Source organism: Anas acuta, chromosome 1 (genome assembly GCF_963932015.1).
Source record: "Anas acuta chromosome 1, bAnaAcu1.1, whole genome shotgun sequence".
NCBI classification, from domain to species: domain Eukaryota; kingdom Metazoa; phylum Chordata; class Aves; order Anseriformes; family Anatidae; genus Anas; species Anas acuta.
Genome location: NC_088979.1, coordinates 120,328,222 through 120,351,060, shown reverse-complemented (window position 1 = coordinate 120,351,060; position 22,839 = coordinate 120,328,222). Strand labels below are relative to the sequence as shown.

Below are 22,839 nucleotides of genomic sequence, written 5' to 3'. Positions count from 1 at the left end.
CACTTTCCCACCCCTGTGGGTCTGAAGTGATGATGGATCTGCCTTGGTTTCATTTTTGCTGCTTATTTCACATTTATTCCCAGACCCCAACCAAGAAGACAATCTTAATATACCATGTACCCATAGTTTCTGCCTCAAAGACAGTACAGTCTAACCAGACAAAAATGAAGAAGAGGCCTGAAGTTATTTTCTTTCCGTGTCTTTATTTCTAGCATGCTCATCATCATATGATCTGAGTTCTCTGCTGTGGTTACAGATAGCCAAGTCTTACTTGGAGAAAGGAAGGTCCTCTTTCTTGATGCGTCACTTGGGCAGGATATTTAGGAAATGTTGTGCTTTTATTTTGCTCTGTATCCTTCCACCTCACCCAGTCCTCTTAGGAAGTCGGTGCTGTAGGCACTGAAAAGAATGCTTCCCATGTTCCTTCTGGAAGGCACTGATGTGAAAAAGTCTGTGACTGCTGTGGAGAAATCTTTTACCATGGAGTCTTCACTGGTTTCCCATGAACGTTGTTGTGGTAGGCTAGGGCAAGAGGTTCAGCTGGTACTTGGTCCTAGCCCAGCAACTTGAAGGTCTTAAAAATCAGCCTAAGGACTTCAAGCATGATCCAGCATGGCTATTTTACCTGCATTATGAGTTCATGATTCAAAAAACAAAGAAAAAAAAAAAAGACAATTTTCTCTGTTCTTCTGAGGAGGCTCCTTTGGCCTCTTTCAAAGAGAATTAGCCTGTTTGGATCATTCAGGTTTCCAAGAAATCACTGCCACTACCCCTCCATTTGGGTTGGCCATGCTGAGAAGAGAAGGGACACATGAAAAGGACCTCTTTACCTCCCCTGGTGCCAGCTGAGAGGCAGAAGGGCAGCACTTCCCTGGCTCTTTGTGCTCAGGAAGGGTGTATCATTGATATATGCACCAGCCTAGGAGCCCTCCTTACCAGAGCCAGGGCCCTGGTCTGTGTGGTAGGAGCAAGCCCACGCTTCTGAGAAACCATGAGCTGGCTCTGGCCTCTGTGGCACCTAGGAGAAAAACAACAATGTACCAGCTCTTTGTTTTTCAGGCCATCCTTGGGATGATGTCTTTGGATCCTGTGTGATGAGGCATGTGTTAATATGTCATTATGGCCCTGAACTCTGGCGGAAAAACTCAGGGAAGGTCCAGCCAGAGGCATTATCTCTGTGGTGTCACAGAGATGCAGTAATTGCTATGCCTGGCTTTCCAGTAAAATGTGTGGCTTAGCCTGTTTTCTTCCGCACAGCTTTCCGAATGTGCAGTGCAGCAGAGTCAGCATTACAGGGGGAACTTCAGCTTCTGCATTTACTGGCTTCTGTGCTTATGGCTGTGTGAAGCATTGCATTAAATACACAGTAGTTTCTAGCACCTAATAAGGAAGGACTCTCTTACTGTTATTGTTATAGCTGGGGTTGTTATAGTACTGGGGACAGAGAGGCTTGGTCTGACCAAGGGGATGAGGGTTTCCTCTACCTATATAATGGAAAAAAATAAACACAAGCTTTGGGTCCAGGTTTGGATGTAAATGCTCTGCCTCAGGCTCCTCTCAGCTTTAAGGCTGATTAAGTCCTTGGCTGGTTACGTTGACGGAGTTCTTTTGAAGCCAATGTCAGATTTTGCCAGTGTGCAGATCTAGTCAATATTTGAACTTTATACCCCCTCTGTGGGAGTTTATGAGCACTAAACTGTGGGTATGTAGGCTTATATGGAAGTGTGAATGCTTCTCTGAGTTTTATCCAAGCCAATCAGACCTTTTGGCTAGATTCAGCGAGGCTGGAGCTCTATCCTGGGGAGGGGGGAGGTTCTTGGGACCACATGCTTTACCTCATGCTTTCAATTAGAGTGAAAATGCCTCTTTTTCTGGAAAGCAAAAAAAGAAAAGAAAAAAAAAAAAAAGAAAAAAGAGAAACCCTACCTTTCCTCCCACAGTGCTTCTGTGACTTCAGGATCAGTAATTGTCACATGGCAATGAGCAAGGCATGGCAGAACCACTGCATATCCTTACTCTGCAAATTAGCTACGGCTACTTTGTGAGGTTATTTTTTTTGTTTGCTCTGTATTTCTTCTGTTACTGGACCCTTCCCTGTGTCTGCAGAGAGCCTCCACTACTGTTTTATGAAACTGTCTTCTCTGTGGTGACTTCTGGAAGCTCTTGGTGTGTATTCACTGGGTGTCTTGCCTTTCTTTCCTAGTCCCCTATGTGCTGAAGAGCTGTGCGGAGTTCATTGAGACTCATGGCATTGTGGATGGGATATATCGCCTCTCAGGAGTGACGTCCAACATCCAAAAGCTGAGGTAAGGGCAACCAGTCTGAGCACCTGAGAGATTTGGTGGCATTGCTCAGCATCTTTGAGCTGTTAGTCCCTCAAGTACATATTGGGGCCAACAGAGCTCTGCACTGATGCAGAATGGGAACTATTTCTGAAGCTGGTAGCAGTAAAAATACAGTGGTTTGGGGATTAGGCCATGACAAGGAAAAAAGTCTCCCTCTGTGTCTGTTAATGGGAAGAGCCTGGAGGGTCTCAGCACAAATACTGAGTTGTTCTTTCTCATTTCAAGACAAAGAGATCTCTTTATATCAGTTTGGGGGCCCGTCATGGGACTGTGCTGGGGCAGCCAGAGCCTAGCTGAAAACTCAAGGCCTGGTCCCAGGAGCTAGGCTGGGCCAGGACGCAGATAATACAGTCCTGTCTGCCTTCCAGTTTGTTTTGTCCTCCAGCTGTAAAAAAGTATGCAGAGTGGAGTGTAGGGGTGCTACAGCTCTTATTCATCTAGGTTGCTGTGTCTCTGTGTTGTTTCAGACAAGAGTTTGTTTCTGACCAATGCCCGGACCTGACAAGGGAAGTTTACCTCCAGGACATCCACTGCGTGGGGTCTCTCTGCAAGCTGTACTTCAGGGAGCTGCCCAACCCTCTCCTCACTTATGAGCTCTACAAGAAATTCACGGTGAGCCCTCTTGCTGCCCTCATTCCTAACCAGAAGCGTGGACATGTCACAGGTTCCCCCATGACAGCTGTTTGGGTTTCAGTCTGGTGTCCTGGCTTCTGGTGCATATATCTGTATAAACACGTCCCAGTGCTTGTCCCTTCTCATCTTGCACTGGCTGTCTTTCCCTGTCCTTGTTTCTTTCCCCCCTTTCATGTTTGTTTCTCTTGTTTTCTCTGTTGTTTCCTTTCCTTTGCTCATTTTATTCACTGCACTGCTTCCCTGGTGTTACTCTTTCTCCCCACTGTGCACCTCCTTCCAGAATGGCTAATTCTCTTTGGTTTCCTCATTACTGTCCATCACTGAGAGCCTTTGGGGTCATCTGGGGCCTCTGATCATAATCACAAGGGAGTGGTTTCCTCTTCTCTGTTCCTTCCACAGTCCTTGACACCTGAACAAATGGATTGCTCAACCCATGTGTAAAGTATCGACTTTTTTTTTTTTTTTTTTTTTTTTTCATCTGTAGCATTTTCACACAGTTTGTCAGAGAGCAAATGATGACACAGGTTATGCCAGCTATGACATATCAGGTCTGTCATGATCATATCATAAATACAAACAGCAGAGGAAAGTGGCAGCTGGCCAAGCAGAAATCTCCAACCTTGTTTAAATGGATTGTAATTCAGAGAGTAGTAAATCGATTCTGCAAAACAACCATAGATTATACATGGATACAGTAAGAGAAGATGGCAGGGAGCTGGAAAATATGACTGTGAAGCCTGAATTTTTAAGAGAGTTGGCTAATACTGGTGACAGATAATATTTCATTAAAAGGTGGCAGCGCAAGCTATACTTGTCGTAAAGGCTGCCTGTTTCTTACCCTTCTAAATCCACTTTTAGCTGTCTATGACACTAACAAATTTAAATCTAGTCATTTAGGCTGAAATTGTCCATGCTTGAGGTGTGAATTTGAAGTTTAAAAGCATTCACTATCTTCTTCAAACAACAGGGGTGGGGGGATGGTAAAGATTATTTTATCAGTGTTAGAAACATCCATCCTTTGTTAAGAATTTCTATCATCCTACTCTTTCTCATTTGCTGGAGGGTGGAGAGGACAGGCATTGCCAAAAAATGTTGGATGTGGCAGGGAAATTTTGCAAAATCATGTCCAGATGAGACTGGAAGTGGCAAGCAAGCTGAGCTTCAGGTGCTGCTATCTGCATCACCTCTACCCTGAGTCAAGAATTTCCAAACAGCACTACTGTGGCTCAGGAGGCACTGAGAAAAACATGTTGGGTCTACACAAGAAGACATTATCCAAAGACGCATTGTGCAAGGGGTCTTACTGTAGGGCAGAGCCAAAGGAGACCAGTCAAAGAGCAACTTGCTATAAGAAGTCAGGTAGCTGCTTGGGACTATAACTGAGCTGGGGAACAACAACTTGCTAGCCTTGCTATGCTGCCTGACAGATACACAACAGTGCTAAGTGTCTTGCTATTCCCATGATAATTTTTAAGTAAGACTGCGCTGTGGTTTGAGGTGGTGGATAGTCAAAACCTCAGTCACAACTCTGAGCAGATGTGAAAAATTGTCCTATACCCTCAAGATATAGGGATCATTAGGATATAGGATAGGATCTCCAAAATGGAGACAGCCAGGGTGAATAGGACCTTGAAAATACAGGGTATAATTGAACCATTCATAGTAACTGATGAGCCTCATTCTTGTTGCAGATATTTGGCTGGTGTCTTTCTGGCTATCATTACTGATTTATGAAAGAAAAATGCTATAAAGGAAACATGAAGATTTAGATGGAAACTTTTTTAGGAAAGAATGTTTGCTGAAAAGTGCAGTTTTGAGATGATGACTTGCAGATTTTGGTCAGATACATTTGGTAAATAGTTTTATTCAAAAACAAAAGGGAAAACACTTCTGTAACTATCCAAATGTTTCTTTTACAAATACTTTCTAAAGGAAATGTTTCAACTTTAAATCAACACATCCAGCTCTTAAATAAAACATCTTTCAGAAAAGGGTTAAATAGCCCCAAATTTAAATGAATTTTTCTTTCACTTTTGGTTGAAATGTGATCCTTGGTCGACCTTGAACAATTGTTTTTAAAAATCTTGTGCCAGCTCCCCCAAATGTTATCACTTTAGATCGACCTAAAAGGGATTTTTTTTTTAAACTCCGTCTTCTTAGTTTGCTCTGCCACGAAATCCGTTATTCACATAATTCTGCTCAGTGGAGATTTATAATGGGTAACCCAGGTGACAGGAAACACAGTCAGATACAGGGAGGAAAGAAATAAAAAAGACCAAATCCCCAAGGAGCAGAAAAAGCGCTATAGGAGCGTGCGTGTGAGTGGGGTGTCTGAACAGGGAATGGCGGCAGCTGTGCCTAAGCAGAAGAGTGCTAGTAGGAGTAAAGGATGCATGCTAATCCCAGACTGACTCACTCGGAGTTGCTTCTGAGATGGTATAGGCTCCACATTGAGTCACCAGAGTGATTCAGACAGTTGTGGCTAAGGAAAGTCAAATTCTTAATGACTAGAGAGGGATCGGCCTTTTGGTCATCATTCATGGTTGTAACATCCCAGTCACGACCTCACAGGCCGTCAACCTTTGCAGCATGGTGTCCTCTCACGCTCCCCAGTTTTCCGTCCAGTATTCTGGCGCTGGCTGCTTGTTTTATGGAATAGGTAAATTGACTCTACTTGGCTCCATCCAGCCTGGGCATAGGGGTGGATGGTCCTTCAGGACAAATCAGCTGTAGGAGGCCAAGCCTACCTTCTCTCTCTGGTCTCAGTTCCAGTTGTTATTTGAGGCTTTTGTGAATTGTGCATTCCTGGAATCACCATCAGAGTTACAAAAAAAAAAAAAAAAATCCATGATTTTAAATTGTTTTAGATCCCTACCTTCTACCATCCTCAGAGTGCTCTTTTCCTGTTTGTGAGATGAAAATATAAACAACTGGAATTCATGCTGTGATTAGCGGACATATAATAAATGGAGTTACTGGTTCTTCCTTGAATTCTCTATTTTGCTGTTCTAATTCTGAAGTTGGAAAGGTCCTCAGATTTCAAAAGCACAACATGTGTGGGTCAGAAATGTGGTGTGGAGGTTTGAACGGGTCATGACCTCAGAAAGCCTCGTATTCACTGGCTGTCTAAGCATTAGGTCTTTGAGAACTGGAAGTTAAATGTAGGAATAAAAATCAGCACAAATCAGGAGAGAAAATTCTGTGTACAATCCAGTTGAAATATAATGTTTTAGATGAACTAATTAAAATTTGCATTCCTCTCTTTCTTCATCTTTGGGTAAGGCCATTGAACTGGAAACCTTGTATGAAGACTGTGAGAATTCTTGCTTTTAGGATTTCTAGGCTGAATGTAATAGTGTTTTTTGTTTGTTTGTTTCTAAAGGATTGATTTCAAACATTTTAATATTCCTATTTGTTGCAGTGAAAGAGCTGCCCCTAAACCTCCTGATGAGTCACATGGCTCAGAAGGGGTCCTCTGATGATCCTTCCTCCTCACCAAGGCATTGTGTCAGCCGAATAACAATGAAAACAAGGGGAAAGTTAGCATCACTTTCTCAAATCTCAGAACAGTCTTGTTTCCTGCTTATAGTTGGAAATGAAGCGTACAGCCAGCTCTTTTCAATTCACAAGTGCTTGTCATTTGCAATTCAGGTGTTTTGCAACAGGCGGCCTGGCACACTGCTGCTGTGGATCGCTCTCCTTGGCAGAGACCTGATTCATGCACATGTGCAGCTGCCTGTGGGGGCAATGCAGGTCATGGAGGAGTTGTACTGCTGTTGGCAGTGTTGTGACGTGGCCAGTCTGTGGCACTGCAAGGCTGGATTCCTGGCCTCTGGAGATGGCAATGTTTGGGCATTTGTATGAGTGTGGGCTTGTGACAAGAATAAGCAGTTGGTCCACTGCTGTATTTATGGTAAAATATAGTATAAGACGTTAACCTACCTTTAATTTGGGCAAAAGAAATGCATCCACATCTCACATATACCCAACTAGTGAGCTCACTCATTTTTCTTTGCTGACACCAATGAGTAAGTTCAAACTCGAGGGCATAGATCTTAATTCCCAGTCTTAGGGAATAAAATGTATTCGTATTCATCTCTGACCTTGAAGCTAGCTAGATTTGGCTTACCGTTGGTTGTACATGAGAAATGGTCTGCAGGGAAAAGGGCAGGGACCTGAACAGAGATGGCAGCATCGTTAGTGGGGGTGTCGTAGGGACTGGAAGGACGAGAAGATGCTTCTGTTGTTGTAACTCGTAATTTCAGGTTGATGGTGTTTAAGCGGCGGGTGGTTTGGGACGGGTTATTTCCTTCCTCTCCTTTCCTAGCAGTGCTGACGTCTGTCTGTAGGCAAAGCTGCTGCTGGCAGCATGGGTCCCAGCATCTTTCTTTGAACTCGCTCCAAACTCCAGTGGCAGCAGGGTAGGCAGGAGGTTCCCAGACAGTCATGCATTGTTTGAAGTCGCTGGTGGTTTGCCCTCCCCCAGCACAAAAACTGAAAGGGAATAGCTGAACAGATGGATACCAATGCAGTAAACTCCTAGGAATGCAGACAAAAGCTTATCATGGCTTTTTAAGCTTTTGCTCCAGAGGCACTTGATCAAGACCAAGATGTATAACCTCGGTTCTGTCTAACCTAGTCTAACCTTGAGTATAGGAACTTATTAACCTACCAGGACAGTGATTTTTTTAAGGCTTCTCCCACCATAAAAGAGGCAAACTCACACAGACTACTTCTAGTTATCTTTATATGACAGACACATATGGCTTATTTTAATGAATGTAAAGTATGCATATCCAACCCTTTTTATTACACTGGGCTTGAAAGACCTGTTTTATTTTAACACAGTTTTGGGGGAGGGACATTTTCATCCATTCATCTTTTTCATTTTTCAATATTTTCACTTCTCTCTTTCCCCTCTATTTCTATTTTACTCATCACTATCCTTGTTAAATGAAGGAAAAACACACACACACACACACACACACACACACACACAAACATAATTCCTAATTGAAGCTCTCGGTTTTCAACCCTCCCTCCCCTCAAAACATTAACCACCCTGTCTCAAGGTGTGGGGAAGATGTACCAATACATGAAATAACAGCACAGCAAATCTCTGGTGTGCTGGGAACACAAATCAACTTCTCCTACCAATATCTCTACAAGGTAACAAGAGAGCATTCCCTCAGAGACAGGCTGTCTCGTGTGACCTTCCTTATCCCTCTTCCTTTTCCCCTAAGTCTGTCGCCAGGGTGGACTGTTTCCTTCTATCTCCACAGGAAGCAGTATCACGCTTCCCTGAGGACGAGCAGTTGGCACGAATACAAAATGTCATCCAGGAGCTCCCACCATCACATTACAGGTGAGACTGTGTCCACCAAGGCTCTGAGGAACGGGGTGGTGGCTGTCACCATCAGGCAACGTTGCTTGAAACAGCAACAGAGTTCATTTCCAGAAGTTAATTCCCCAAAGCTGACTCACTATTTCCAAATCTGGCAACAATTTATCTGGCATGTAAATGTCATTGAACAAGCCATCATTAAACAGGCTCTCCCTGCCTTGGTCTATCCTCCTCCTCCCTGGGTATGACCACCATGGCACCCTTAGCCAGTGTTCCGGGTGTGGTGAGAAGCAGATTATCTGCTGGAGGCACTTAAGCATGAGCTAAGCCCTCAGACTTTTCAGGGTCCAACCCTTTCTCCTACCCAGCTGCCATCTCCCTTGCACCCATCATGCTAAGGGTTGATTGGTTTGTGTCCCATCCTTGGCCACCCCAGAGCAAGGATGTTCAGGGATTCACTGCCATCCCATCAAAATCCTGGCTGTGTAAATCCTCAGTTCGATGGGACCTGTTGTGCTGACACTGCCCTCCTTGAGAAGGGGACAATTCTGAGCTCCAGGCTGAGCCCGAGACCTGCTGTCCCTGTAGACAAGCATTGGTCACCCGAGTGGAAGGGAGAACCCACCGGTGGGTCTCACACTTCGGGCTGCAAGGAGCAGCCCTCAGGGGAGACGTAACCATGTGCACGGTGAGGGACCTGACAATTTTCTCTCTCTTCATGCGAAACCACTGCAGAACGCTGGAATACCTGATCAAGCACCTGACTCACCTGGCCTCCTTCAGCAACATGACCAACATGCACACCAGAAACCTGGCCTTGGTGTGGGCTCCCAATCTCCTCAGGTACAGTAGAGCCCTCCCAGCCCAAGCATCATGTTGAGCTCCATGGGGAGCATCAGCACCTGAGCCTAGAGACACATCCGCTGAGGGAAAAGCATAGGCAGGAAAAAACAGAACAACTAAAGGGAGTGCTAGAGCAGAGCAAGCAGCTTTTAAAATGAGAAAAAAAATTCTTCCAGGTTGAATAATCTGAGGTTTTACTGCCAGCATCCAAGGAAACTTGTGGTTTTGCTTCTTCTTCTTCTTCTTCTTCTTCTTTTTTTTTTCTTCAAAAATAAAGCTGTTATTTGTAAGTTGAACACATTGATTTAAAAATGACGAGTTAGCTCATCACTGTGGAACGGAAATGACATTTCTGACAGTGCCAGTGCTTCTGCAGCGATGCGGTGAGAGACAGCAGGGCTTGGAAGGGAAGAAAACAGGGTAATAATATCACAGGCCTGTCTTGTATCCAGGCCTGCTACAGCATAAGTGAAACGAGCTCGATGGATTTAGGATGGCGGCTAGTGTCAGATCACAAGACCACCAGGTAGATTTTGGTTCATTTGCTGGGCACTTTTCTGGGAAGAGGCCCAGATAAGGTGCAGGCAGAAGTTTGTCTGATATGTTGTAGAGCCGAGCAGAACAAGAAAATGTTTTGTCTGAAAATTTTATATTGAAATGTTCTGTATTTTGGTGAAGTCGCCTTCCCCACCCATCCCATACCTGTGTGTTGAGAGGATTGAGCTATGCAGGGGCAGTCCAGATAAGGCCTGCTGGGCAGGAGAGGGACTTTGGCAGAGCTGGTGCAGGGAAGCAGAGATGGGGGGGCTGAGAGGAGGCTGCAGGGCAGGCCGGAGGGACATTGGCAAGAGAGCTAAAGGCAAATCACAACAAAGGCAGAACAGATTCTGAAAATGATTCAGATGTTTACTCTACTGAACATCACAAAGTGGGCCTTTACTACTGAGACATTTTCATGCCAGCATCTGTCCTTGTCAAAAAAAAGTGAAGTCTGTTTCCTCTTGCAATCTATTGTAAGTGCAAGTCCCAGGGAGGATAAGAAAGGAGCAAGCAATGCAATTGCAGTCTCCTTACATGGTTATCCTCTTGGCAATGCCCCAAGCTATTATCTAACACACCAGTCATTAACTTTACAAAGGATCCATTGCCCAGAGATAATTTCTTCAGCAACACTTTGGCATGTCAAGATAAGGAATGTTTCTTTGCTGAGAGCAAGAGTGAGAATGTGAGAGTGCAGGGGGGCAGTGAAGAGCCTACTGGGACACACAGCAGAACATTGGCAAAGATGGCATGGGGAGAACACGAGCAGGTTTCTGAGGGATTTCATTCAAACTCTCCTTGGAGAGATGATTGAAGCATTGCATAGGGATCTGGAAGCAGTGCTTGAAGGCTCATGTGTTGCCTTTCAGGCCCAACTTTGAAAGAGATAAAGGAGGACCAAAGATGAAGAAAAGAGAGCAGTTTGAGAGTCAGTTTTATCTACTGCTGAAGAATGTAAAAGGGAAGGAGGGAAAATAACAAGCAGGAAAGAAATAACAAAGGTGAGAGAGAAAATTGAAACAGATTTTTAAAAGAGTGAAAAGGCAGAGAGAAGGTGAGGGCTTGGTGATCAAAGGAAAGCAAGAGATGCAGCAAGGGAGGCCAAAACATCCCTGTTCCAAGTCTTGCAGGAAAAAAGCCAGTTCCTCATTCCCAAAGGCATCATGTGACAATAATTCTGGCTACTAGTAAACCTCTTTCCTGGTGCAGGTCAAAGGAGATAGAGGCTGTTGGCTGCAATGGGGATGCAGCTTTCCTGGAGGTGCGAGTCCAGCAGTTGGTGATAGAGTTCATCCTGAATCACGTGGATCAGATCTTCAGCAAAAACAGAAAAGCCAGCTCTGCAGAGAACATTGGTAACAACCTCCCCAAACCACCCTATATGTCACTTGCCCTGTACTACAGCTCTAACTGTATCCCCTTCCACCGAAACACTTAGAATGCTCTCACACTCCCCTAAATACACCTTGATCCCAATCCCTCACTACTCTAGCCCTCCCCATCCTCATCTCCAACATTTCTGGGTACTAGCCTCCTCCAGTGTGTTCCTAGATAGCCCCGAGGCTCATTCTTCACATGATCTCACCTAGCTTAACCCCTTCTTCAGAAGGAAGACCACCCAACTAGCTTCTCAGTTTGGGCCTAAGTCACTCTCTCAGTTCTGTCAGCTGTTGTATCCATCCAACTTGGAGACCACACCCCCAAGATAAAAGTTATGCTTGTGTTTTACAAATTTCTCTGTTGTTCTTGGAGATGTTCTATGGGAAGTGATTGATTTATTTTTACTGGGACATCAGCAGACTTGGGAGATGCTGATTTTTTTTTTTTATTTAGTGACAGATTTGCTGTCAAAAGTCTTATAAGGCAGAGAAGTGAGAGGGCTTGGAACTGCAGTGATCTCACATCATTTCAGCAGTATGTGTCTTCCTGTTATACACATTATACACACTGGGAAGGCACCTGCAGAAGTGATGGAGTAACCATGCTTCTTCTCTCCTGCCCTGTGTCAGCTCATCCCATCCACTCTTCCCTGCTGGCTGTCCCTGGAACCTGTGGTTCCCGCATGGTGCCCTCCTCGAACTGCTGTGCTGGTGTGGGTGCCACTTCTATGCCCACGTTTCTGCCCCGGCAGAAGGCAGGGAGTGAGGAACTGTGTCCTCACTGTCACCAGCAGTACAGAAATACATAATTCCAAGCCTTTTGTATGTACTGCAGATACTCCTCGTAGCCCTGAAGGGAAGGTACAGTAATGGAGGTTTTTAGAGCAGTCCCCCTTCCTAGAACAAGACAAGGAGAAAGATGTGGAAGCGAGAGGGAGAATTAGGCTTGGACAGGGGACTCAGCTGCTCCAAAACCTGTGGAGGGAGGAGAATGTATGCATCCTGGTGTTTTTCAGGGACGCCTCTTTAACACCAACGCATCTACAGCAGGGGCAGCAAGCCTGTGCAAAGCAGCCTTTGGCTGGCAAGTGTGGCCCCTGCTGGGAATGCACTCAGATGGATAAGGTTGCTGGGGAGATGGAAGGCTTATCTGACAAAAGCCTCTCTCTCTGCACGTGCTGCTCCTTTTCCCCCTCCGCAGGAGTTGTTCCAGTCAAATAAAGACACAAAGCTCTTGCTCTCGTCTCTCCTCACCCCGGGGCTGGAATGTACTTTCTTGCTTTTCAGAGAACGCACCAATTGTGAGAAATCTGTCACTCCCCTCGGCCTCCCTGCCGATGAAGCTGGTGAGCCTGGAAGAAGCGCAGGCACGGAGCCTGTCAGCCTCCCACCCTGCTAGGAAGGAGAGGAGAGAGAACAGCTTGCCTGAGATTGTCCCTGTAACCGGCTCCCTCTTCCACACAGTTGTTGACCTCCCTGACAGCAAGTAAGTGCCAAGAGGAGTGTAAAGTGTGAGCAAAAAGAGCAGGTTCCCCAGCATGATTAGGATTGAGACTTCTTTTAGTGTGAAAGCCGCACACCTGCACACATGAATTTACAGGCACCATTGAGAGAAAATTGCATATTCTTCTCAAGAGGCACAGCTGCTCCTGAGGATCTTTTCAGTTGCTGGATTCATAGCTGCACTAGTCCTTGTCCCTCCATTAGGGCAGAACACCCTGCAGGAGGAATTAATTGTCTTTGCGACCTTGTGTGAGTTCAAGGCTTGGCTAAACGAGGGCTGGGCAAGGAGCAGGTCCAGACACTGCTCTCCTACGAGTTCCACCTGCTGGTGGCTTGCCCATAGCACGCCTGGTGGTACTGACCTGCTCTGCTTCATCCTTCTCCACCTTCCTCTGTGCTCACAGCCAAGCAGCAAGGCGAAATTTCTCCAGCACTATGAGATATTTACATAGTGGCACCAATGCTGACAAGAGTCCAATTTCAGCGTACGCTGCTGCAGTTGTTGGCACTGGTGCCCAGCCTAATTATTTATCTATTGGTCTATCTATCTGCTAATATATGTCTGCTTGACTGCCTTGTTCTGAGAGATTATAGCCTCTGCAGCAGGAGACTCATTAATCTACTGACCCATAAAGCACTGTAGCAAAGATATTTCTTCACACTTGATATATTAAAGGAAAAATGAGCTGTCTAATAGAATACTGGCAAGAAGATAACCAGTTTAAAACAAAAGGGTGTATTGCCTGTCTACAGTTCCTTTTCCTTTCTCACTTGAAGAGAACAGTCCTATCACTAAGATGTTAATCCTCTTGGTAGGACTGATTTGTGCTCTTCTGAGCACTGATCTGAAAGAAAAGCAGAACTATGAGAACGGGTAGGAAACACATTTTGGAGACTGAGACAGGGTGGTAAAATGGTCTTGCTCTTGAAGATTGAAGGAGGAGTCAGAATGGGTATGTGAAGGAACTGAAACAGAGATTCATGCAATAACATTCATAGAAGAAAATTGGCTTCCAAAACAGCAGTTTCCTTCTGCTTAAAGCCGGGCTTTCTGAAAAGACACGGGGAACTGGCATCCCACTTCCTCTGACATTTACAAGAAATTGATTTAATTCCCTTTAGCCTCCTCCTTTCAGTTATTACATTATGCTAGCATATGATCAACACTCATGATTAAATTCAGATTGACCTGAGAAGCACTAATAGCCATTTGTATTAACAGATCCTTTTATTTTTGCAAATTCATAAAAACTATAAATCATGAGGACTTTAAAGGATGGCTCTGTGCACCAGGCAATAGCTCACATTCCATCAGTTCAATGGAATTTATCTTGCATACTGTCATTAAAACCTATCTAAAAGGCAATTATTCTTTACTGTGTTACAAGATGGTTCTAGCCCCAGAAACACCTCCTTTCTGGAGGCAGGCATGGTTGATCACTCAGTCAATCACAGTTGCTGTAGAGTGATGCCAAAGCCAACTCTGTGGAGAGTTGGCTCAGGTGTCTTTCCATCCTTGACATGGTTAAATCAGCAGTAGAGATAAATCACTTGCAGATAAGGGAGAGGTGTTCGTGTAGTGATGCCTTGCATATACTAAAATTAAAAGAGATGTTAGAGGAAAAGAAGGGAAGTGTTCAGGGGAAAGAGTTCAGAGGCTTTTACGGGATTCTGAAGAAAACAAAAGGGTAAATTTTGGTAATCTCCTGAGCTCTTTTTTTTTTTGTTGTTCCAGGAGAAAGCTATCTACCAAGTCCAAGAAATGGAAGTCGATATTTAACTTGGGCCGTTCTGGCTCAGAATCAAAGTCTAAATTGAGTCGAAACGGGAGTGTCTTCGTAAGGGCACAGAAACTCTCTGGTAAGAACACACTTTTCAGTTATATATTTCTCTCCAGAATTTCTCCTGGAGCACTGATAGCATTAGCAACCTGTATCCATGTGACACTAATGCCATTAGACTTGAGACAGTTTAATGGAATCATGTTTTTCCTGGTTTCACGGACATCTTATTTTCATGTGATGGCAAGAAGCACCCTTAAGGATGTTATGCCAGGCAGCTACAGCAAATATTCCATTTTGGTATGTGATAAACAGGCTCCCACTGCCCAGCTGTCGAGCCTGGGGACTAGGAAATGCTATGTGGCATATTGGGTTGGATTAGTCCACTCTTCCAACCCAGCCAACTCCTTACATTCCTTTCACAGCACTGGGTGAGCGGCTGTCCTTCTACCAAAGGGCGTTAAAGAACCAACTGTGTTCAGTGTCTTTGTGAAAAACAAGGAGTTCCTATGGTTCCTGGCTCTCAGCATGTTGAGGAAAGTGATTACTTTTGCAACATTTACAAGGGAGAAGATGTCTTTCCTCCTGACTGTAATCCTAAATTCTAGATTCTCCTGAGCTGCAATATCTTAAGCTCTGTGCTTCCTAGAAAATTACCTAGGAGTGCCAATTCCAAGTGTTCAGAAATGATGACTCAAGACCTAAAAATCATAGAGATAGCTTTAGAATAATCATGATTTGCTTATTCAAAACAAGATGAACTTGCAATTTTTAAGATAACCTCATGATTCTAGGAGTTGGTGTTTGAAGGAATGCTACCAAACATTGCAAGACTTAAAATGGTTCGTGTTGCCAACATTATAGAATGCTGCCAACCATGTATAAGAGAGGCAGTCTTTGGATCTAAGATAAGTGTGAAGCCAAATGCTGAATCCAACTTTCTTTGGACACCTGCCTTCCCCCTGTTTTACATGTACAGATGGCCTCACACAGAGTGTCCATGGCAGACCTCAAAATAGCTCGCCATCCTATTTTGATCATGGGATCACCTTCTCACTTTGATAAGGAATACTCTGTCCCAAAATAGTACTAGCCCAGGGTTTCCTGGGAATGTTTGGAGCCCAGTGATTGTCAGGGCTGAGCCTTTGTTCCAAGCACAGTACTGAGTGACAGGAGGTTGCACATTTTCACCAGCAGGACATAAAAATGCAGAACCATGCAGAGATTTAGGCATCAGAGCAGCTCTTTGGAGAAGCAATGCTTTAGCGCTGCCATGTTGTATTTTTGTGTACTCTCTGCTTACAGAATAATGTGGGGAAACAGATGAACTTGCTGTTGAAACTCAGCACATGCTTTAGCACGGTTTGTGTCCATGCACACAAGTCTGCAAGTCACATAAAATGTGAGCTCCGCAGCTCGAATTCTGTTCCTCTGGGAATGCAGAGCTGGTGCTCAAGACATCATGCCGTATAAATGTGAAAGGTAGCCAGGACTCCATATAAATGCGAAAGGTAGCTGGAGTTTCTCCCATGCTCATGTGAAAGTCCCAGAAGCCTCAATTATATAAACAAATAAAGTCCAACAAGCCCACTCACTTTCTGCCTTACCTACTTTGTGCACCATCGTAAACAGCAAAGTTTGCTCCCAGACGTTTTCCAGAGCTCCCAGGATCCTTTTTGGCACTGCCAGAAACTAACTTGCTGTTCTTGCCAGCTACTTTCCCCTCCATCTCCCCTTTCAGAGCAGTAACAGTCACATGCTTCCAAAACCTCTCAGGAACAGACCTGTAGAGTGTCTGGTGACAAATGGCAGATCATTTTTGGACAAGTAAGTCCAGTGAGGATGACCAGGGAATAAGTGGCTTACTGACCACATAGATTTCCTGCTGTGCTTGCTGGAGGTTGGGCATGCTCTTACAAACAAGAATCTGGGAATGGAACATGAAAATAACCCAACATTTACTCCAAAGAATGAGAAGTGGGAAGACGTTTATGCAAGTTTAGTTAAAAAGTCCCCACAAGCAACAACCTGGCTTGACTGGGGAGGGCAATGGCACAAGACGGGGATGTCAAACTGCTACAGAGTGAAGATGGTGTTGACTGGCTGGGTTAAGTATAGCTCTCCACATGTCTGGCAGGTGCAAAGCTGTTGTTAGCACTAGTGGATCCCCAGCTGTGTGGACAAGTGTTGTGGGTAATAAGCAGCATGGTGTGGATGCAGAGGGGGAATGCTCGGAAACGGAAAATAACTTTGATGTCTGTCTGGCATGTCTGTCTATATTCAGCCTTTGTTCTTTATGGGCTGAAGCCTGCAAAGCTGCGGGATCTGAAGCCTGTTTCTAAAACTCATTTTCCACAGAAAAAGCAACCATTCGGCCCGCAAAGAGCATGGACTCACTGTGTTCCCTGCCAGTGGAAGGTGAGACATCAACTGCCTATGCTGCACCTATGCCCTCTCAGCTCTCCCCCATGCTTGCATATATGCTGTGGTCTGTGTCTTTTCTTATCTCACCGTGTCGTATATCCTCATGTGCTTATGCCACAGCTGCTGACAAGTGCCCTCACCCTTCTGTGCATGCATTTTTAACCTTGAACTGCATCTTTTTTATTTGTGCGTGCACCTGAGAATTATCACTGTGCCTAGCTGCATCTTTATTAGCAGTGGGATTGCCTTGATTTCATTCTTGGTTATTCTGCTGGGCGCAAAGTCCCCTTTTACAAGAAAATTTATAAAGCAATTAAAAATACTCGCAACAAACCAAGAAAGCCTTGAGCAACTCTGTGGGCAACGTGTGCTAGCCCTAGACTTGGCTGCCTCTGATTGAGAGTGGCCTCTAACAAAACTCCTGGATGATTTCCAGTGGAGGGCATCCCATTCAGCCCTGCCTGCCCAGTTTGAGGGAGTCCCAGGCTTACAGTCCCCATCCCTCTGAGGAAATGTGGGTGTTCACCAAGGGCAGGAGCCGTTCCTGGGGGTATGAACATGGGCTCCTTGCAGAGAAAGGCTGCTGCTAGTGCTTTGCTTCCCACTGACTGCCTTGTATCTTCCCTCCTCTAGGGGAGGATGAGAAGAGCAGATTCAAACGGGCAGTGACTACTGGAGGGTTTTTTGTCCCGGTGATGAAAATGCGGACCGGAGGCACAGGCAGCTCATACGACCTCAGCAAGGAGAACGAGTGGGAGCGGGAAGGATCTGCCATGGGGGCAAAAGGAAGCTCAGAGCTGAGTGGGGACAAAGCTCCTTGCCGGACACCACAGGCAAAATCACCCCCTGAGCAGCTGAAGGTCTTCCGAGCAGCAGAGGATGCCGAAAATGAGCAGACTTGCCCCAAAGGCAGCCGCATGTTCTACACCTCTGAAACAGCCACCAAGTCAGGCTTTCCCAGCAGCCTCTTCCCCTTGGAGGCCTCCCCACGGCACCAGAGGAAAGCCCTGAACATCTCAGAGCCCTTCGCTGTCTCTGTCCCGCTCCGGGTGTCCGCAGTCATCAGCACCAACAGCACCCCGTGCCGCGTGCCCGCCAAGGACAAGCCTTCCCTCTCCAGCCTGGAGGAGCTGTCTGCCCTGGTGCCCGAGAGCCCCAGCCCCTCGGCCCTGGAAGTGGGGAGCCACACGAGGATGGAGCTGGCCCCAGAGAAGAAGGAGAAGCCACCAGGACCTCTCCTGCCAACGGGAGCAGCCCGAGGTAAAGGCGTGTTGCAGAGAGCTGTGTGGAGCCCTTGTTGGGCTACTGGTGGTACCCTGATGCTTGGCTGCAGTGGCGTGGAGGTGGCTCCAGCCTGATCTCATGGCAGGAAAGAGACCAAGCAGTGCCAGGGCTGGCATTGGCAGCTGCAGATCGCGTTGGCCCTTGCAGCAGTACTGGGGTTGGGGAGGTGGCTGTCCTCACAGCAATGCCCTGTTCTACCCAGAGGAAGCTCTGCAGCTTTCTTTGTTCTCGCTGGGCCAAAATTGCACTGCTTCAGTACAGGGAGCACTGCCAGGCACATGCTTTTGGTCACAAGTCGTTACAAAGTTCATTTGTGTTTCTGCTCCAGGCTCTCACCCCGAGGAGCTGGTGGCAGCCAGGAAACCCGAGATGTTAGAAACTGCACAGCCCGCAGCAGAAAATCAGGAGATGTTATGTGGGCAGAGCAGCAGCACCAGCAGCAGCAGCAGCCTCCAGCAATCCTCAGAGCAAAGTCCCACCTTGGAGCAAACTCCAGCCTCAGAGGTTCATGCAGGGCTGCTCCCTGCAGGCAAGGCAGAGCAAGGGCCGCTCAAGATGAAGGACATCTCCCCAGAAGGCAGCTGTGGCAAGCAGGATATCCAGAAGGCTAAGCCGGAGGAGGCGCCACGCTTAAGGGATGCGGTAAGGAAGAAGCCGTGAGAAACAAAGATGGGGGGCAATGTCATGGTGGTGACTGGGAGGCTGTTCAAAGTTTCATTGTGTGTCCGTCTATAGGCATGAAAACTCAGTCCATGGCCTAGGCAGAGCAGGGTCAAGAATTGACCATGTATTAGTTTCACTTCTGCTCCCATGAGCATTTGGTGATTTAGCTTTATGCAACAACCGACTGTCTCTTCTTTGTTTTCTCTTTCTGTAACTATGCCTGCAGTCGGTACAATCTGTCTGCTGTGAGACTCTCCAAATGTGAGACTGTCCAGGTGTCTGATCCTTTTGACCCAGGGTCTCTGAAATCCTCTTCTATTTTTGCTGTCCCATTTTGTTGATCTGTACAGCCTGAACCTTTCATTTTCATTCCATTCTCTAGACACTTTTAATTTTTTTTTTCCCCTATCTCCTCTGTATCTCTACCAGAGCTTTTTCACTAAGTTTCTTACGGATATACTCCTCTCTGGACATCTATTCAAAGATCTGTTGGCATATATTCTTAAACAGATTATTCGTTCCAGTTAGAGTGCAATTTGGGAGTGCAGAACCTCTGGCGAGGACAAGTGAATGGGAAGAGCTGAGAAATGGGCTGAGGCATTCCAGCTCCTCATTCACCTCACTCTTCCAAGTGCATTCTCCCAGGCTGTGTCACAGACCTTCTTCATAAACCTACTTGTTTGTAGAAGTATTTCCTTCGGTGGATTAGTGGCAGTGTGTGTGTGTGTTTCTGTACCCATGAATATGCTTGTCCAGGAGCCACTCTGTCCTAAGAGGGCTGTATGAGGAAAACAGAAGCATATTTACTGGTAAGTTGTGAGCTGTCTGGTCATGGCATTTCTTCTGTTTTTCAGACTGAGGAGGACCCTGTGAATGCTCTTCTAGAACCGCTGTGGCCAGAGATACAGCATGAACTGAAAATCATTGAACCTGAAGAGGAGCTCTTGATCTTGCCAGCAGCTGTCCCCAAGACAGGCCCAATTTCTGACTCTTCTTCAGCACAAACAAATAGCTTTTCCTCTGGCCCAGGGCAAAGCCCAACCCTGTCTGAGCAGAAATCTGCATGTGGGACACCACAGACCACAGCTCAGGTGCCTTTATTTGGTACCACCAACGTGGAACGACCAGACAGCCACCACAGCTGCCAGTCTGATGTGGCTGCACAGCAGAGCTGTGCTCCAGCCCTACCCAAACCGGGTACTGTCCCGACTGGTGCAGCCATACCAAAGAACCACCACCCAGTGGTGGAGGACAGCATGAGTGAATGTCTCACTCCTCCCCTGGACTGGAAGCTTCATAGTCAACCAGAAATTAATGAGGTTCCCCCAACAGATACATTTTCTCTTTCCAAAGGAGCCTGCTCAGAGCCAGAGAAAGAAAAAGATAGCACTTGCAAGCTGCAGAAGGAAAGTGAGGGTCATACCAGAGTCCATACTCAGAGGGAGAAGCCTGAGATAATGCCTGCTGATGGAAGGGACGCATTCGCCTCCAAGGAGCTGAGTGGAGCTGGAATCCAGGAGCTGAAGGAGGGCAATGCTGTAAGCAGAACTCATGAAGCTGGTGAGCAGGATGATGAGGATACCTGGACAGACAACGTGCAGAGCTTAGAACTTGTGGAGCCATGGGAGGATCATCAGTGGGTCACGAGCCCTCTCCACTCCCCCACCTTTAAGGACATTCAAGAGAAGACAATACCAGAGTTTCAGCCACAGAGTCAGCGATCAGAGACAGGCCTTTCTCTTAGACCACGATTCAGTCGCAGCCTCTCCCTGGATAGTAAAGACACGGTGATGAGTCTGTGGACTATCCCATTCCCTTTCATAGATGCCCCTGAGCAGCAGCAACCTTGCAGTGACATCTTGCCAGCGTCTTGTGAGCTGCCCAAAACACAGCCCATCTCCCCCTCTAGTTTGGGCAGAGCTAAGCAAGATGAGAATAGCACAAGTCTTCCAGAAGAAGCTCTGAAACCTGAAGAGCTGAGGTATTCCCATGACAGGGAGGAAACACCAGCTAAGCAAGAAGAACCCTCCAGAATCCCTCTTTCAGAACCAGAGGAGAAAAAAGTGGATGCGAGCAAAGAAAACCCTTGGAGCTCAAAGCTCGAGCTGTCTTTGTCATACCCAAATACCCCAGAGTGTTCTTTAGAGACAAAGAACACAAAGGAGGACTTGCCCATATCTCAGGACACTGCCCTGGGAGGAGATGCTGTTACCAAAGCATTGTGCTCTGCCACTGAATCAGGTCTGAGTAATAAAGGTGAAGAAACACCTCGTAAAGTGAAGACTAGGCCATCGTCCCTCAACTTGGATACGCTCCTTCCAGCCCCAGATTTCTTCACTTTTGAGAGCCTGGCCTTGCCCTCTGCCACTGGGCACCACCTCTGTGGGCAGAAGGAAGTGAAAAGCAGTGACTCCGTCCCGTCCCTGCCAACTGCCTGCCCTGCTGTGGGTAAAGGTGTTCCCTGGGGATCTCCTTTCAACGCCCACGTGGATCTGGATTTGGATTACCTGGCCGTGGCCCATGCCACCACCGGCCGTCGTAACTCTGCCCCTGTCAGCGTGTCGGCGGTCAGAACCTCCTTCATGATTAAGATGTGCCAGGCTAGAGCCGTGCCTGTGATACCGCCGAAGATTCAGTACACCCAGATCCCCCAGCCCCTGCAGGCTCAAAATGCTGCTCCCCCAGCGGAGAAGAAGGAGGCAGAAGCTAAGCAGGCTGGCAGACAGACTCAGCGGGTGGCATGGGGCCACCTGGAACCCCCCAAGAGCCCGCAGACAGAGAAGAAAGCCAAGGCAGAGAAAGAGAACAGTGACCCAGCTCAAAAGGACTCAGCCTGCCCTTGGCACAGCAGCCTTGGATCTTCACTGGAGCCATCTCAATCCAACCATAACCCTGCCCTGGATGCCCCCGTTCTGCGCCGAAAGCGCACTTCGGAGGGGGAGACGGCTGAAGATAACCCACAGTCCTCGAAGATGGAGAGGCCGTCGGGGTTCTCCAAGCCTTCCTATAGATCTAGGCCTGGGAGGCCCCAGAGTCTGATTCTCTTCAGCCCCCCTTTCCCCATTATGGACCACCCCTCCTCTTCAGCAGACTCCAGGGTGCTGTTATCACCCATAAGGAGCCCCACTCAGACCACCTCTTCGAGCCCCATCTGTGGCGATCTGTCTGAGACTTCGAGGACAACACCCGAGGGGGTGACGCTGCGGAACAAAATGACCATCCCCAAGAATGGCCAGAGACTGGAGACTTCTACCAGCTGCTTTTACCAGCCACAGAGGCGCTCTGTGATTCTGGATGGACGAAGTGGGAGGCAGATTGAATAGTAACAGCCTCCCTTACTCCTTTTCTGTGGTGGATGGGATGGCAGTGTCTACACCAAGACCAACTCTTTCCATTTTGCTGTTGTTGTAACTGTTTTGTGCAAGGAGGACCCAAATCTTTTACCATTTCCTGCGAAGCATTTTGCTCACAGTCTTTTTGTCTTGCTTTTCCTTCCCTTTCTCATCCTTTTGTAGTCCCTCACTGTCTTGCTTTTTTGTAAACCAGTCCCAAGGAACTTGCCTTTCCTCATTCTTGTTATCTAACAAGCCCTGTGGAAGCCTCATCCTCTCTACAGGAAAAAGAAAAAAAAAAAAAAAAAGGAAAAGTAAATCTCAGAATAACTGAAAAAATAGAGTGGGGTGAAACTGCAGCCCGGGGTGCAGGGGCAAAACATCTGCTGAGGAGGTAAGTTTAGATGCTTGGGGCCTCTTTCTATATTTTCCCAGCAGCTATTGAAGGACCATGGCTGTCTGTCTCTGCTGTCTTGTTTGGAGAGTGTAAGAAAACAGTGTAGGAAGCCGGGGATAGCTGAAGAGGAAGGTGAAGCTGGCATGAGCAAGTGACAAAGGGTGTGAGCTACACAAGGATGTTCCAGTGGCAAACATGCAACCTGAGGGCACTGCCTCCAGCTTTTCTCCTGCATCAAAGATGGCATCTTTCCACCATGTGTAAGGTAGAATGAAAGCTGGACTGGAAACGCCCAGTTGTTCTGTCAGTCTTCCAAGTCCTGATCATGGGATTTTTTGTGCTCAGCCACACCTTCCTTTGGCAGGCAAGAT

The 22,839-nt window shown here is 46.7% G+C and overlaps 1 protein-coding gene across 2 annotated transcripts in view; it reads left to right on the top strand.

The window, feature by feature from the left end:
- The window catches only part of ARHGAP31 (Rho GTPase activating protein 31), a 53,218-nt gene extending 30,828 nt beyond the window's left edge, over window positions 1–22,390 (top strand). Inside the window, exons 2-12 of one of the 2 annotated variants that reach the window (XM_068697786.1) lie at window positions 2,204–2,306; window positions 2,813–2,957; window positions 8,261–8,343; window positions 9,058–9,165; window positions 10,915–11,060; window positions 12,372–12,570; window positions 14,323–14,447; window positions 16,727–16,786; window positions 17,426–18,052; window positions 18,405–18,718; window positions 19,594–22,390. In XM_068697786.1, the coding sequence (XP_068553887.1) occupies window positions 2,204–2,306; window positions 2,813–2,957; window positions 8,261–8,343; window positions 9,058–9,165; window positions 10,915–11,060; window positions 12,372–12,570; window positions 14,323–14,447; window positions 16,727–16,786; window positions 17,426–18,052; window positions 18,405–18,718; window positions 19,594–22,062 (4,379 nt within the window). In that variant the 3' untranslated portion in view covers window positions 22,063–22,390. Of the gene's footprint in view, window positions 1–2,203; window positions 2,307–2,812; window positions 2,958–8,260; window positions 8,344–9,057; window positions 9,166–10,914; window positions 11,061–12,371; window positions 12,571–14,322; window positions 14,448–16,726; window positions 16,787–17,425; window positions 18,059–18,404; window positions 18,719–19,593 lie in introns of both variants that reach the window. The other variant, XM_068697777.1, reaches the window with a different exon arrangement.
- Window positions 22,391–22,839: the final 449 nt, after the last annotated feature.